The sequence below is a fragment of the Gymnogyps californianus genome, chromosome 12 (genome assembly GCF_018139145.2).
Source record: "Gymnogyps californianus isolate 813 chromosome 12, ASM1813914v2, whole genome shotgun sequence".
Taxonomy (NCBI): domain Eukaryota; kingdom Metazoa; phylum Chordata; class Aves; order Accipitriformes; family Cathartidae; genus Gymnogyps; species Gymnogyps californianus.
In genome coordinates this window covers 21,637,537-21,655,107 of record NC_059482.1, presented here as the reverse complement: position 1 = coordinate 21,655,107, position 17,571 = coordinate 21,637,537, and the positions used below count along the sequence as shown (strand labels likewise).

Genomic DNA, 17,571 nt, shown 5'->3' with positions numbered 1-17,571 from the left:
CTACCTGGAACACCAGGATAGAAAGGACTTCTATCCTTTCCAAGTCACTGTCATTCTGGCAGATTCACCTGATCATGTACCTCTTCCAGGGAAAGGCAGCATCGTTCTACTGTTATTGCATCCAACCAAAAACATCGGAACTTCAAGATAAATACTTCCACGGTCAAAATCCCAGCAATATGCCATGCAATCCAGGAAGAGATTCTAATAGAAACCTCTTACTTGCTTCTCTATGAAATCAGTCATTCTTTCCAGCTACTGTATTCACTGTCATCAGGCCAATTCTGTGATTTTATCAGTATCATGGAATATTAATCTATTTCTAGGAAAATAAGTACTTTCCACACAAGAGCAAGCAAGTTCCTGTACCTTGCCCTGGAAAGACTTAATTAAGATGACTTGGCTAGCAGAGCTTTGGTTTGACATTTGAATAATAAGGGATATGAAAAATTCCATGTTAAAAAAACCAACCAAACAAGAAGAGTGTCCACCTTGACTATTAATGATGGCTCCATGCCCAGATGCTCAACACAAGCCTACTGCTCTAGTATCCCGTGAGAAGTAAGAGTCCCAGCTGGGAAACGATGGCAAAGAGCACTGCCTGCCTGAGACTGGATCCTCTCAGCTTCTGCACATCAGCTTCTAGAAGCAGAGAGGAGAATAACTCTTGACGTCGTCATCCTTCCCTTCGTTTCCAGATGGCTTCATGACTGGGAAAGCAGCTGTGCTGTTCAATTCTCCATCTTCCCCAATCTCTTCCTATAAAGATGCTCATCTACTGACAACCCATGCTGCTCACCTGTCCATATGGTTTCAAATTCACCAGTGTACACAGAAGGAAGCTCCCTGCTGAAGTCCTGGATTCAGGTCTGAACATGTCGTAAAGCATACCCAAAATAGTGCTACCAAGGGATAGGACCCAAATTGATGAACTTATTCTAGAGGGCAAAACAAAACAATGAGCTCTGTAAATATGGGAGCAAACAGCACTGTACTCGCACTGCCCAAATTTTACTCACGTGCAATGTTTCAACAGCTCTGAGGCATTATTTTAGGTACCTTTCAAAGATGACCTCTTGATTCATTTTATTTTATGGTTTTTAATGCTACGAAAAGTGTGCAACGTACAAACAAAGAACTTAAAGAAAACCCACGCCAAACCCCAAAAGGGCTGTTCAGAAGTACTTTCAGCAACATAGTTCCCAAGGCAGTGAATTGTAATATCAGCCAGCCTCCACGAGTTTATTTTAAATGGTTCCTCAGAACAAAAGCTCAGTTCGGAAAGACTCTTCTGGCCCAATTTAAGACCAGAACAATCAAGCTATATGAAATAATACTCTGCCTTAAAACTTGAGACAATAAAGTTTCAAAGGTATACAGAGGCTCTCCAACATTTTAATGTCTAACAGGCTACAAGCTACTCTGCTACCTTGCTCTTAACATCTTCCTTTTTTACCATTCTGCTTGAATGGCTCAATATTAGGTTCACAGAGGGGCTTTTTTTTTAAAGCCAAAACTTTGATCTCCTAAACAGGATCCCAATTCCAAACTAGTGGTCCCACTAGGAAATGCAGAAGTGACTAGAGTCAGATATCAAACTCCATCTCCCAACAGACAAAAGATCACTTTAAGATGGCAACAATATGCTGCCATGTTATTTAAAGTTATTCATGACGTACAACTCCAAGCCACAGGAAGGTTTTTGCCTATTTCCATTTGCCCTAAGCCACTTCAGACAACACACTGGATAATACAGCTGTGGTGGGCCTACAACTAGCAGGTAAAGTGACTGGAGCACTGATTCTTACCTGCTCTTTTAATTACACAGAGAAATCCAAGTTCAGTACTCCTCCCAGCTGCATGACAACATCACACAGCCTACCTGAGCTCTTCAATATTCTTAGAAAGTTTTCAGAAAATGCCTTTTGCAAGTATTCTAAGTTTAAGATACTGTGAAGCCTACTGAGTAAAATAGACATTAGAAGACAACATTTATTAAGTAATCTTTGAGGGCATCACAAAGTCATAATGGATTTCACTGGAATGTCTCAAGGGAGGAAAGTATTTGGGGAAATTACTTTGGGAAAAGCTGACATACAAAGAGAAGAATTTAAATTCCATCAGCACTCTCCCTAGCAGAACAAGTTTAGACTATGGTTTTATACAACAGGACGCTGGAAGAGACAAATGCCTGGAGGAGGGGAGGGAAACAAAAAACTCTGTAGTTTGTGGCTTGTATGCTTTTCCCCTTCGTGTAGGCCTTACCTGTGAGCTGCTCACAGAAGGGAAGCCAATGTAGCCTCAGAGCACGTGAAAGGGGTTTGATGTGGACAAGCTCAAGCCACACTGCTGAGTCCCCGAGCTAGAACAAACTCTGCATTGTTCCAGGAAAGTCTACCCTATACACTCCTGCTATTTCTGTACTCAGAGTATTATCAGTGATGGTTCACCGTATGTTCGGTGCCTATTAAAGCACAGGTAAAGGGTCATGAAGCAAAAATATGAAACACAGCAAGGCTTTGTTTGTGTTCTGCGAGGAAAGGGCAGAACCACATCCTTCCTACAACTAGTATTTTGCACATATACATCTAATTAAGGCTATTAACAATAACATTAGAGTGAGCATACACCTTTAGAGCTGTGAATCAGTTAAGGGAAAGTACATTCCCTAGCACCACACCTTTCCAGATGATGCTGTTGTCATTGCGATTCCTAGACACAGGACAAGCATTTGCCAGAGGACTCCCATTCCAGTACTCAGTTTAATAAAAATGCAGGGAAGACTTACACCATAAACTAGTGTTTCAACTTTTTCTTTTTTGGCTTTAAAAAATAATGTTGCTTCATACGACTAACCAGAATGAAAATAAGTGAAGATGGCTGCTGATCGCTGCCTGGAAGCCTTCAGTTAAAAAAAGTAAGCGATGTTACTACATTCACAAGATCTTTGACTTCTGCTGCAGATAGTGACTCAAACAGCTCTGTGTTTTCCAGCAGCGACTGCTGTTAAGTATTTTCTAACCTGTACTTCCCTCCAGTAAGCACTGACCTGTTATCAAGCTGAATCCTTGCCTGAGCAGCAGACAGTTGCAGAAAATTCACCTCACTGTTTTAAGCAGAAAAAATGGATCATTAAGGTTGCCATAAGAAATCTCCCATTCAAACCACACTTTACAGCATACTGAGCTTCTCCAGTTCCACGCTGACTAAAAAGATTTTCCTGTATGTTGTTCTATACTACTCATTAAGAATGTAGTTCCGGTTGCCAACTATAACATGCAACTCAAAGACTTTTCCACACTTCTTCAACGACACTAGCTGCAATGTATGTACATTACTGAAAAGCAGACTGAAGACTGGCAGCAAGAAAGACTACATCAACATACTCATTGCTTACACAGAGTCAACTTTACAGACTTCAGTAAGATAAGATAGATGTTATCGTGAGTTTGAATAGCTGTGCTATGGTGATAGACCCAGCAAGTCACGTGTCTCAAATACTGAAGCACCAAAAATGCGGTGCTTATAGCATCAGTTCAAAAGTAACAATCAAACAGGGTCAACACAATGTCATCCGTAAATAGCAATATAAAATGCTTGACAAATAAAACTCATGGTCAACAGTTGTCTCCACCTGCATTTACTCAGGACCTTGTATCAGTGGAGACCAGATTTTGACTAGCCTGTCTGAATTCTACAGTAAGAGGATCACATCAATACTGATTTGTTTAAATCGCCATGAACATGGCTAAAGAACTGCAGTCTCATGAACAATTCATGTTGTAAATTATGACAACCGTGGTGTTGCAGTGATTTTACTTGAAAGTGGTTAGTTTTTCTGATTTTATGACATATGTAGATAGGCCACAGAGACACTGACATGAGCAAAAAAAAAAATCAATTTGATAATGAAAGAGCTTACTGTAAGCTTCTTCTGGATCTTATTTCAACTCAGCTGAGAACAGTGTAACAAAAGTTGACTCAGCTCAAATCAAGCTTGGACTGTTACAGAAAGTCTACAAGGCAAGCAGGTTTGGGTTTGTGGGGCTTTTTTTTTTTTTTTTTAATTCTATTAAAACTTTTTGTAGGGCAATTACTTCAACACTTAAAAGAATGCATGCTCTGCTGAGTTTGTTTTGCAGTTCACTTGGTGGAAAGTATTTTACCCTGCACTAACAGGACACTCTAGAAAAGAAAGTCTCAATTAGCAAACTACTGAGCATGATGAAGGCTGGTGAGCCTCCTATTAAGATTCAAGAGAACTAGACAGCAAACTTGCCACCAGACTAAGCTACGCATTATTTTTTAAACAAAAGACAGCACATTTGCCTGAATGATTTTGCATAGCAGGGCTGGAATAGCTATTTGTCATTAGTCTACTCTGTTACATACAAGTACTTAATTTCATCAACATAACCAGCTGCGTTCTCTAGAAGAGACTCAAACTCCTCAAAATCAAATAAGGAAACAAGTTTTTCACACAAGAGCACACAGTTCTACCACTAACCGCAAAAGAATAAAATACTTCAGGCATGTAGAGAAACCATGAATACTTATTACACTAAATACTACCTTTTTGTCACCTCAGCAGTTCTTAGGCATTGTTTCAGGCAAAGATGCAAATAATAACAGATGCAGCAAATAAACATTCCTGTCCTGCATGATTAATGTTCATCTGTCCCTATGTTGTTACGTGGCAAAAGAGATATTAGATGTGTACCAACAGTCTTAAGCCACAGCACTGACAGTAAGAAAGACATCAAATGTACAGTTTGAGTTAAGGCAAAATTTTAGACATTACAACCAAGTAACACATTCCAATGCAAACACACAAAATCTAAGCTCACAAAGCTGTAAGAGCTACAAGATACACTTATCCAAAGGAAAAAAATAAAATAAACTCAGGCACTACACCCCCAAAAAGACAGGGTGGAAAAAACAGACACCTCTCTAACTACTGGAGGAAATTCCTCAGCTCTGAGCTGCAGACGTTCAGACACCAGCATGCCAGGACACAGTTTTTATGAATGCCAGCTCTGCTCAGGAGTAGAACAGTATGGGTTTTCATCTACTGTCTTGATGAAGAGAGGTTGCAATTATGCTACAAGCTGGTACCTGGGGAAAGGAGGATCTCTGCTCCTCACCTAACACACTACTATGGATACTGATAAACTAAACATCCAGAAAATTAAAGTATCCCGTGATGACAAAAAATGATCAGCTAACAGAACTGAAATGTTTTAACACCATAGCAACCAACTTCACAGATCTTAAAACTAAATTAGTCAGAAGATCAAAAAAACTATTCTGAGGCAAGATTTCAGATAAAAAGGCAATTACCTAGACCTTTTATTCACCCAATTCTTTGGGGTTTATTATTACGAAAAACAACTGCAAAGTTTTTTCAAAAGTAAGCGTACATTTTCCAAAGACCAAAACAAGCAGAGTCCACCCGCATGCAGGAAAGCTACGCTATAAAGAACATCTACACATTATCTCTATACTAGAAAATAAAGAAAGCACATAATTTGCCTAGAATAATCTTTCCTCAAATCATTCCGTTCCAACCGTGACAACCCAAAGCAGCACCAGAGCTAGAGAGATCTCCTTTCCTCCAGTATGAGGGAGGAGGAGAGGATGCAAGCAGGGAAAACACAACCTAGCTGTACCTGTCTCTACTGTCACAACTGACCGAGTCTTTGCTTTTCAATATATTCAGCTATTTGGCTCTGTAAATCACCTCCCCATAACTGGACCTCTGCATAACACAGCTTTCTCAGTTCATCCTGAGCCAAGCTCAGACCATGTAGCCTGCATCAAACTTTACTTCTCTCCTTGTATTTCCATTCCTTTTCTCCTCTGTATTCAGAGCTGCAGCAGGCCAGCAGCGCCAGCTCACGAGGAAGCAGACTTGTAAGATAATCCCTTTTATTAAGCCAAACATCCCAGGCCAAACTGATGCATAACCAGCTACCACAAGTAGCCAAGAACAGCACAAAACTAAAAAAAACCAAAACAACCCCACCCACCCCCCAAAAAAACCACAAAAATAACTCTCTCGGATAAGCAGAAGTGCAGTGACAGTTAAGATCACTAAGGATATGGAGAACTAAGAATGCGTGCTTAATGCTCTGTTCACAAGACAGTAAGTCCAGGACCTAGCAGGAGAGAGATCATCTTGCCCTCTAGTCAGCCCACACGTGGCTTTAGTAAGATGAAAAGGGTACTTTTAAATATTGCTACATGCTGAGATGAAGCCAAAGGCTGATGCCAAAGTAACCGAAACACAAATCGGACTTTTAAAGTGTATTTAGAATCTTACTATAAGACTTAACTACAAAAGCCAGGAGGAAATTGGGCTTACACTATCTGAACGCAAGGAAAAACAAGAACTAAAGACCAAAAACGTGGCTAATCTCAGTTAAGAAACCAAGCCTCAGGAGAGAAAGCTTCAGAGTGTTCCAGCCTTGTTCCCATCATTTTCTTTTGTTGTTGCTCACACGTTTTTTTCAAAACTTAATCGTCTCAATCCCTTCCTCCTAGGTCCAACCATTCCCTTCCATTGACTTTGACAGATCCATCTTCCATTTTAGGAATTTTAGAAGCAGGAAGGACCAGTCTTGACCATTCAAATTCATTTGCATCTGCCACAAACCACTGTAAATTCTTCGTTAAATTCAGTTTGAGACAGAATGGTGTCTGGAGATTTGTAATACAGATGCACAGGCTTCAACTCATACAGAGTCGAGCATCCATTTACAGCCCAATAATTAACTCAATCTCTTAAAGTTGCAACACATTTTTACTTTAAGTTAGCTCAACTTCAACTACGGGTAAGAATTCTCCTTTTTATTTTTCCTTAAGGATGTAAGAGTTCTTAAACTTCTGTGCCCTGTACAAGTGACTTTGAATCATCATCAGGTCAATATCCCTTAGAAAAAAGGGAGAGTGTAAGCAAAGCCCTTGGCAAGGCTTAAGGTACATTTTCCAGGTTTCTGATCATTGCCTTTAAAAAAAAAAAATCCCTTTGCATGTTGATATCTGAACCAGATGATAATGCTGTAGGCACTGTAAGAGCATCACTGGAATAGTAACTGCCTACTCCTTTGCAATAGTAATGATTAGAGAACCAGAACAGCCTCCATCCCACAACTACATACTTACCACCCTGAGAAACAGGCAGTTCCCATTCAAAACAGCTCACCTGAAAGCCAGGGAGAATGCCTGGAGGTTTTGTGGGACAAAAAAAAACCTATAAGCACTGAAGGAGATGGTCAACTCAGTAAACAGTGTCTTCACTCCTTGCATTTCCTAAAAACTAGCCCACTCCCGTGCTATGTTTAATCCACAGCCCTCAATTACTTACAGCTCTGGACAGGTAAACAGACATTTGCTGCCACAGCCCAGACCTCTCAAAAAAGGTACTTCAAATGCCAGCCTCCAGTTGTGCATGGGAAAGCTGTGAGAGACGGAAATAACACGAGTATGTGCTCAAATATGAGATAACGTCACATGTTGAGTCAAAACAAAACCTTCGCCTTTCAATCCAATAAATTACAGAGATAAAAGCGGTGGGGGGGCGGGGAGGGAATCGAGCTACCATGACAGATCACACTTATCCACCTCAACACAACCCAAAAGCTTCAGGGAAGCCTTCACATTTCCAATCCCTTTAGCAAGAAAGTAGAAAAACGAGAGAACAAGCACAGGGACTGAGCACAGACAACTTTTCCTACAACTACAGTATTACCAAAAGAGATGAAGACTCCAAGCATGCGTTACCGTCTGGTTTCTCTTTTCCATCTATAATTTTAAAACTTAGGTAATTTCACTGGCACTATTTTATCACACCACTTAAGGAGCTCAGGTACATACAGAGTGAGGAATAAAACATTTATAAGGAAGAAACGTGCCAGTTCCCAACCCATCAAATGTTACAGGCTTCCTAGTCTGTAAGTCACATCAAATGAATTTTCTGGCCTTTTACACTGGCTATGCATCTGAAACAACAGGAAAAATACTATTCTTAAAATACACAGCTTTAAGACTAACTTGTTTTGTTCTTAACCCAATCCTCAAGAGAGCCTTATTTTTCCCAGAAAGCAGAGCATTCAGGCTCAATTATATTGTCCCTGCCATAAAGGTGCTACCAAAGAAAGGGAACCATTCAGGATGAAGAAAGTAGCGGGAGGTCAAAACTTTGATCTCTAATCCCAACTTAACCACAACCGTTTGATCTTAGAAAAATCATTTAGCCTATAATGTGTTATATAGATGGATATAATGCTTTAAATACTACATAATCTTTACAAGCGCAATGCAAGTAAAGCTCAACAATTACGACATCAAGTTAATTCACTGATTAATCAGATCTAAGGTATGTTTTAACAGTAAAATTATGCTCCACTAATAAGCCAGATAAGACAGCTACACTGGTTAAGGTATTTTCATACCTGCTAATGTTTCCTACCTCAAATTCAACAACTCAGTCATGCTTTAAATGCAAATCAACACTAATCATGCAAAAATTTTTACCTAGCAAATATATTAATATTTCATGGGTTTATTTATACTATAACCACCATGAAAATTAGTTTGATAAGCAGCCCATAAAAGAAATGCTTAAAGGCCACAGTCTATGTTGAGTGAAATGCAAGCTCTGAAGTCTCTCTAGAAACAGGCTAGCAATCAGAATAGCTTCAGGAAAAAAACCCACTTTAAAACACATTTTTGAAAAACAGAAGTATACACCACCCCATTCTACTCTTTTTATATCTTGGCATAAGGTTATTCGGATAACAATTAAACCATTGATGACAAAATTTAAGCGACTCAAAACAGTAACATATCCAGCGCACAAATAATTTCAACTAGAAGGAAATTAATTCATCTGGAAAATGCACCAAAATATGCTTTTGATTCTGTTTTCTGATTATAGTCAAAGAGGTTTAAGCTGACTAGCTCTGACCACTACCTCCTCCAACTAAGGAGCATGCTTCCCATTCTTCTACTACAAAAGGAAAGCAGAAAAGCATGATTGTCCCTTGATTTCTATCTTTCAAACAGCTGAATAACCTGAAATGCAGAAGAGTTCCGCACCTGCAGAAGCAGACTCTGCACTATGCCAATTAAGCATTCCATTGACTTGGTTTGAAATCAGTTTGGGGGTCTGAATTTTTAGAAGAATTTCTAAAAATACACAGTGCTTAAATATCTGTGTTGATCATACTTTAAATTGACAGTCTACAAGTAACCTCTCAAAACCAAAACTTTAAAATTTATGATTTGGGGTTTTGGTTTGTTGGGGTTTTTTTACTTTTTTCTCTTGTTTCAAACTATTCTTTGCTGAATTCACCCTACAAGACAGGCTCCTGTACCAGAGCAGACTCAACACTCCTATTCTTCAGATTCAGAACTACCCAGCAAAAACAAGGGAGGATTTACTTTAAAGACATCCATGGTAACAAATGAGCAGATACTGAAATAATGTGATTGCATTCACACTGGCTAACAAAACAAGCACATCTTCTCTTTCCTCCTTAGTTTATGGACTCAAAAGAAAGGTTTCAAATAGTTGTTTCCCCTGGTTACTCAAATTTAAAAGTGTCCTAGCTTTTCTGTATCACAGGAAGAAGAAAAATCAATGGATAATCTTAACAGTAATGTTCCCAGTTTCAAACTCAAAGTTTCTCTGCTTTAGAGGAACACTTGTTATCAGAAAAGTAAGATCAGCTTAAACACCTATGGAAAAAAGACTGCTTCTGCACCAAATTGCATCCAGAAATCTTACCTGCTACTTGTAGCGAAGCAGCGTCCAAATACTGTCCTCACTGACGCTACAACACATACAGCAACTCCCTCAAATCTTCCATGTACTATAGCCCGACTTTTTTTACATGGGCTTGTATGACTTAAGACTACTTCCCCACCCATTTCAAAATGTAATTGTCACTTCTCTGGTATTGCCCAAACAAGCTGTCAGATGCTCTAGGGTCAAAATTAAAAGTTGTATCAACAACAGTAATAGCTAATATGTCACTTATTTCCTCTGCTGTCACCTCCAATGCAAAGGAAACGTCTGAGACAACATCTCACCCCGTTCCCTATCACCCGATGTGCCACCCAATGTTTACAACTCATAGCTTTTACTCAAGAGTCTAAATATCAAGAGTTAAACAGTAGGGATACACAGAAGTCAGTTATTTTAATTTATTTCTCAGAGCAGCACTCTGGGAAGTCATTTTTACATCAGGATACAACCCAACACATCTGCGTTACGGCAGGCGAACTGTTGAGGCCAAGACCAGCTGACAGTGCTCTTTACAGGCTGACAGACAAATAAGGACAAGGCTGCTGATGGGCATCTTCAGAGAGAAAACTCAATCCAAAACAACCCCGAGATGTCCTATCGATGCCTGGGACGTCACCCCAGGAAGAGATTCACCTTTGGCACTGGATATCAGACAGCGTTACAGCTAGACGAGACCAACAGCTAGCAAACTACTGACAATGAGGCAGGCTTTGAAAGGGGAAAAGGAAAACCACAAGCAACACATAACATTCAAAAGACAGTGGAGTTTTCATGAGTATGCAGAACCAACAAAAGGGCTTGTACTTGCTGAAAATAAAGTGTGATGCGAGGCATCCCTTCATCTTTTGCTTCTCCCTGCACACCCCTCTGCCCTAGCCCTGCACTCACCCCCCTCTGTGTTTAACTCAGTAAAATGACAAAACTATTCCAGCAGAAAGCTGATAAACTAGACGATAAAAAGGTCTACGTCGCTAAAATGGCAGAAAACCAACAAGCACTGGAACTATGAAAAGAGAAGGGAGGGGCCACACAACTGGAAAGAAAGGAACAAGAGCTTGCCTTTTTGGCAAGCTGGTAGCTTGTGAGCCACTGCCTGTAAGCAGAGCTTCTGAGATCATCTCAGAAATGATGCCTCCCTAACAGGGGGTCCAAAACGTCCCAGACAGGTGGAAGAAACAGTAAGGGACAAGTTATTCATAAAGCAAATATCAGAGCATTTTATAACTGTGACAGATGTTGCACCAGGACTCATTTAAAATGTCTACCATGAGTGTTTTACTAAACTACCTGCCCAAAATTAAAACATGAAGTTAGACAAAAATCTAAATTATTTTTGGATTTTAAGCCAGAAAGTAATCACTGACAGTTATCGGTTCAAGACTCCCCTTGATGAGAGTAACCATTAAGTCACTGCCATCTGCTGTCTCTGCAACAACGGATGAGAAACGAGCACAGGTTTTTCCCGACTGCATTTCCACTTGATTAAAACTGACCCAGCCTGACATTCCTGGACTTCACAGCAGAGAAGCCAAGAACTAAACAGACCTCACCACCAGAACAGGTCAAAGACCCTTCCCCCAGAGGCTTCTTCAAACTGAGCAAGAACCACCAAGGAATGAATGAGAAGATGGTGCTAGAAAAGACTCTGAGGTGGCAACTCAGTTTTTTTCTTGAGCTAGACTTAAACCACTCATGACAGACGTTTAGGAACAAGAGATCGCCCAGCCAACCTCCCCGCATAAACTAAGCCAGGTCTAAAGATTGTGTATCCACTTTCACACATGCACAAGCAAGCACCGGAAACCAACCACCTCTGCAGCTGAGCTCTATACGAAGGTGGGAATCTGAACGTGAAAAAAAAAACCTTCTCAGGTCACGGCTGCTACCAGCAAGGCACCTTTCCTCAGCCCTACGCGGGCAGGACTCTCCCCAGACCTCTGAAAGCGAATAACCCCGCCAGGCACCAAAGCCAAAACAAAGCCATCCCACCGAGACCTCTCCCTCCCAGGAGGGCGCTGCTAGGGCGGCAGCGCAGAGCCCAGGGGTGCAAATAAAGAGGGGTGCCAGCAGGAGAGAAGCTCCTCTCCCGGGGCCCCCTGCCCTCACCGCCGCCCCCGCAGGCGGCTCCCTGAGCCGGCCCGTCCCCCTCACACGAAGCTCCACAGCGGCGGGGGCGCAGCGCGGGAAGCGCGGCCGGCGCCGGCCTGCACACAAACCCCGCTTTTTAAACCAAAAATCATGAGGTAGATAAGGAACGGCGGCCCTGGCCGCGCTCGCTCCGCTGAGGAGCGGCGGCGGGGCCGAGGGGCGCGGGCGGCGGGCGGCGCGGAGCCCCGCTCTTTGTTCGCCGCCGCGGGTAGGCCCGGCCCGGCCCGGCGCGGCGCCCGGCCCTCACCTCACGGACGTCCTGCAGGCACTCGAGGACGGCGAGGTTGTTGGCCCAGCTGTGCTTGGAGCAGAGCCGCACCACGTCCTCCCGGCACACCGCCTCCTCCGACAGCTTCCACCCGCTGCCCGAGCCGCCGCCGCGGGGACCTCGCGGGCCCGCCGCGCCCGGCCCCACCGCCTGCCCCGCTAAGGCCAGGCTGCTGCCAGCGGCGGGGCCCGCGGGAGGAGGGCCACCCGCCGCCGGCCGCGCCGCCAGCGCCAGGAGCAGGAGGAGCGCCGGGCCCGGGCAGCGGCTCCGGACACGTCCGCACGGCGCCATCTTGGATCCGCCACCTCCGGCGCGACCGCCCGCCCACCCTAGCGGCACGCACGCCGTATGCAAATCAGCGCGCCGGTGACGTCACCGCGCCGCGCCCCCTTCGGGGGTGAGGGGGCGTGGTTCACACTGGCCCCGCCCTCAGCGCCCTCAGTAGCTCCGCCCCGCCCGTCGTCGCCTCACGAGGGCGAGGCGCCATCACAGCCCCCGGCGCCATCATGGCCCCCAACCGCCATTACAGCCTCCAACGGCCGTCACGGCCCCCAGCCGCCATCGCAGCCCCACAGTGGCCCCCACAGCCCGTCAGCCGTGCAGGACGGCACTTGCCGAACTGCTGAGCCAGCGCCGGTGGCAGGGGCCACGAGGAGCCGTGCCTTGGGGCACACTCACGCCTCTGGGAAGGCAGCCTGGCCCTGCGCCTCCCACAGCGGGTATCCAGCAGCTGTGGCCAGTTTTTGCCCTAAATCTCTCTGTTCCCACCCGTGAAACAGAGCTCGCAGTGCCGTCCTCCTCGGAGGGACAACAGGGAGAGTTGTTAAAAGCCTGAGAAGCTCTTGGCTGCCCCGGGGATGGAGGACGTAGGAAAGGTTGTGAGGAAATGGTGCTCAGAGCAGGGTTGGACTAGTGTGCAGTAAAGAAAACTTGGGGCCACATATGGAACAATGAAGAAAAAATATGGAATAGCTGCTCCAAAAAAACAAAAGCTTGAATAAAATATTGGGAAAAAACACAAAATATTGAATAGTGGCTGCCAGCCAGCCAGGAAGCCTGCGGGCAAGGGCTCATATTAACAAAACAGCGCGGGACCATGCAATTAAGGGTTGCATCGTCCCGGCGATGGGCAGCAAACCCCACCGACACAGGCGACCTTCGTGCTGGCGTTTCCCCACGCCGGGTGCTGAGTTACCACCTGGGCTGATCTTCTGCCCACGCATGGCTGCACCCGCGGCCCCTCCTGGGGCAGGACGGCCCGGCTGGCAGGAGGGGACGGGATGAATCCCACTACCTGCGCCGGGGTGGCCCAGCCCCGGGGTACCCCCCAGGGAGCAGGCAGACGAACAAGGGCAGAAAAATCACATTTTGGGGGGTGCCACAAGACTGCTCGTTTTAGGGTTTGGTGGGTTGGCTGCACCTCCTGCCCTTTCAGTGTAGGACCCTCTGTTTCGGGGCTGGGATTTGGTATGTCATGCTCCATCGTGGCTCCGGGCTTTCTTCATGGGGATGGAGAGAAACGGGTGCTCCTGTAAGAGCGATCTTGTCCCCGAAGCAGGATCTACAATGGCTGATCCCATTGTAGATGGGATCTACAAGTTCCTCCTAGGCCAACAAGGGGGAGTCAGATGCTGAATTTGGTGACGGATCATCTAAAAGCGGTGTCCGCAACCGCGCAGCCTCTGTCGGAGCAGCATTTTGGTAGTGCCGTGGCCCGCTCCGCCCCAGCAGCCAGACCTCTGAATTTCACAGTAAAAAAAAAATCTGTCCAGGTCTTGGGTCAGCGGCAGCGGTGGGACACAGGTCTGCCAGCAGCTCAGCAACCACAGCTTTTCGGGTGCCCTCCCAGTCTCCCAGCAGCAGGATCTCACCAGGCCAGCCCACAGCACCCTCCTGGGATGGGTTTGCCCCAAAATCTCAGCTTTGCTTCCAACAGCAGATGGAAACGGGGGACAGGGAGAATCCCATCTCAATTCCTCTGCCTGATTGACTCCAGGAGCGGTTTTCCCAGCACAAGCCAGCATCGGTCGAAAGTCAGAAGCTTTTGCCTGGATGCCAGGGCACTCCATGGGTTTGCCCTGGCTCGGTGAGCTGGGGTGAAGCAGAGCTGTAGGGCTGCTCCCTTCCTGCCCCAGGTTGCCTCGTCCTGCCTGGGCAAAGCCCTTCTTTTGGGGCTGCCACCAGCCATCTTACCCGCACCAGGAGCTACCAGAGCACCGCGAGCAAGCTGGAGCCCACCGCGGCCACCAACCTGCAGCCGCCTCGTCCGGGTGGAGACAAGGGCAGGAGAGGGAGGGGGCTCAGCTGGCAAAGTCCCCGTGCTTCTTGCATTCGAGTGTCACGCTGGGACACGGCGCTCGGGAAAGTGGCTTTGTGCTGGCACCCAGGGGCCGCGCAGCTGGGAACACTTAAAAGCCAGCAAAATCCAGCCCGTGCTTGGCAGCCCGTTTGGCTTAGTGGAAGTTATTTGAAGAGCTGGCCCAGCGCGAGAGCTGGCTCTGCTCCTCCATCCGTCACAGGACGAGGACGGAGGGGAGCAGCGGAGCTGGGTTACGGCTCCCTTCTCCTTCCCACACCCTTGGGAGCTCTCTGGAGGCTCGTTTTGTGACGAGCAGCCCACATCCTTCTGCCGAGCATCCTGTGCTCACAGGAAGCCTCCTCCTAACCTTGGATTTTACCATCCTGTGTAATCCGCCATTAACTAAGCATTTCATAAAAAGAGCCCTACGTTCACCGTGTCCACACAGCAAGTTAAACAAGGAAGAGGTATTTCTTTGTGCATAGCGACATCTCTGCCCATGCAATAACCCCAGCTGCAGCTGCAGCCCCTCTCCCTCGGCACAGGCTCAGTGGAAATTCCCTTATTGCCACATTTTAAGCATTTTACCAGCAAGGCTCTCAGACGCTGGGTGCTGCATTAAGTGCTTGCAGTCGTCTGCTTTTGTAGCGGGCAGCGCATTTAAGTCTCGCCACTTCAAGCAATAAAACGCATTTATACAGCCCCCAGCTTTGCAGAGCGAGGCCAGGGTGAGCTGAGCTGCTGGGATGCCTCTCGCTCCTTCCTAGCAGCGTCCTCACCCTCCAGCTTACTGCTTCGGGGAGAAGAAAAGCTCTTCCTCGCTCCACGCAGAGGAGCTGCTCCAATTTTTAATTGGATACAGACCCCTCGCTGCAGTGCAGCCATGGGCACCGCTCCGAATCTCGGCTCGGTCTCCACACAGCATGCCGAGGCCCTCTCCCATGCATGCAGACTGGCTCAGCTGCCTCCCTCCAATGCTATGGGTCCCCCAAAACTTCAGCGTTGCCTTTCCCAACTGATGATCATCTCCACCAACAAATGCTGTTGCATAGAACCTAGTCGGGCGCTTCGTTACCGCTACCATTTAGCGCTTTTTCTCGATGGCTAAGGCAGCAACACTAGCCTGGTATTTCGTGTTTTATTTGCACGACGTGTGCAGGTTCAGCCCCACTTTGTTTCAGCTTTTCTCATAAGTCAAGAGTCCTGCAGCACCGTTGCTCATCCACGTTCGGAAATAACCAGATAGCCACGGCAGTATTTAGCTTCCAAGGAAGCTGTGGACAAACAGGAGACAATATTCCACCTGCAACCTCCTGAGTGTCAAGCGCAAGGGGAGCTTTGTGCCTCTTACGCACAACTCTTCCTCCAGCCCGACGTGACATTTGTGTTTTTCGCAAGAGCGATGCTGTTGACGTGTCTTTGCTTCTTGAAGCATCGGAAGCCCCGGGTCGTTCTTGCAGAGCCTGTTGCTCCCCCCTGTATTTATGCAGCTCTGCATTGCAGTTAGCACCTAACTTTACCCAAAAAAATGAGCAATTTTCTAACCCTTCCTCCAACCTGCCACAATTCTTTCCCAATCCTGCTTCTGCCTTCCCGAGCACTCAGTGCTGCTCCCAGCGTGACGCCGTCGGAAGCACGGGGGGCTCGCTCCCCCTTCTGCCACCTCCGCCGCTAGCGGAAACAGCAAATTGAATTTGATGCGAGACTAAACCCCCTGGACCTTCAAATTAGTTACACTTCACTGGGTGGGATAATCACCAAAATTAGTTCGAGGCATTTTTTTTCTCTTGACCAGCACAGGCTGGACAGGGCCTGTTACCTGCTAAGTTTGTCCCAAGGATTAGATAACGCGTTTTAGGGCACAGTTCCCCAAACTCCTCTGGTTTTTTGCTACTTAGAGGCACTATTTTGCAAGAGATGGGATAGGAGCAACATCCCACGTGCCCTCGGTGCTCTCAAGATGCTGCTACTGCTCCAAGACTTAATCAATGAATGCCCCTGTACCGGAGCAGGAGTTTCCTACGGGCACCCACCCCCCAGCACCCAGTGCTCCGTAACACTCCGGCTGCCATCCGAGCACAGCCTGTCCTCTTCAGCAAAGAGGAGTGATGCCAGCATGAGGCGTTTCTGCCTTCTCAGCATTCTCTCTAAATATCTTTAACTATCTCAAAAGCAAATAAACAATGATATCCTGAGTGACGGAGGCTGTTTACATCAACACGCTTGACTTTGGAGGCCGAGAGTGCTCGCAAGGGAGGACGGCAGCTCGGCGGAGGGGCAGTCCCGCTGCCAAGGTGCTGCGAGACTGCTCGGTTGCGCAGGCACCTCCGCAACATTTAGGGCTGCAGCTAGACTCAAAGGGTGCCTGTGCACTCAACTAATTCACATTTTAGCTGGGAAAAAGCCTTTACTGCAGATTTGCTGATAGAAAGTTGAAAGCGCATCCCAGCAGGGGAGACCTTGCCCCTTTCTCCCCACCTCTCTCTGCAGCGAAATCTGTCCTTTCACGTTTACTAGTTCCAGCAAATCAAACCCAATAGAAAACTAGTTTTTGCTTGCTTGTTCCTTTGTTTCCCTCCTCTCTTCTTCCTCCTCCCTGAACTCCTTTTCCTCATATTCCCTCTCCTTCATAAACCAGCAGAAAGCCAGGTCTGTTAAGGAATTTACTGCCTTGGTAGAAAATCTGCTAATCTACATTAGCAGAAAACCTTGCCACGTCTCCTTGCAAACCGAAAACTAAATGAAATCCCACTGGGATGCTCTGGCTACCTCAGTGTAACAAGGTTCAGATTAAGCTGCTTGTTTCCCTTGCTGCATTACCTGGTTTTAATCCAATTTGGTTCAGGACAGACAAAATAGTTGCTTTTCCGTCCTCCAGGAAGCGGCAGGCACAGCCAGAGCCAAGCGAGGCGCTGGCAGGTCCTGCCTTGCGTGCACGCACACCAAGCTGCGCTCGCTTCTTTGCTCACGCTTTTTTAGCGCTACCTTTTGTCATCTGCAACATTTTGGACTATATTTGTTGAAATCTCACCCCTGACTCACTAC

General features: G+C 46.2%; 1 protein-coding gene across 1 annotated transcript in view; it reads right to left on the bottom strand.

Moving 5' to 3' along the window:
* Positions 1 to 12,518, bottom strand: part of GLG1 (golgi glycoprotein 1) — an 88,260-nt gene extending 75,742 nt beyond the window's left edge. Inside the window, exon 1 of the mRNA XM_050903724.1 lies at positions 12,207 to 12,518. Coding sequence (XP_050759681.1) covers positions 12,207 to 12,518 — 312 coding nt within the window. The remainder of the gene's footprint in view (positions 1 to 12,206) is intronic.
* Between the last annotated feature and the right edge of the window lie 5,053 nt (positions 12,519 to 17,571).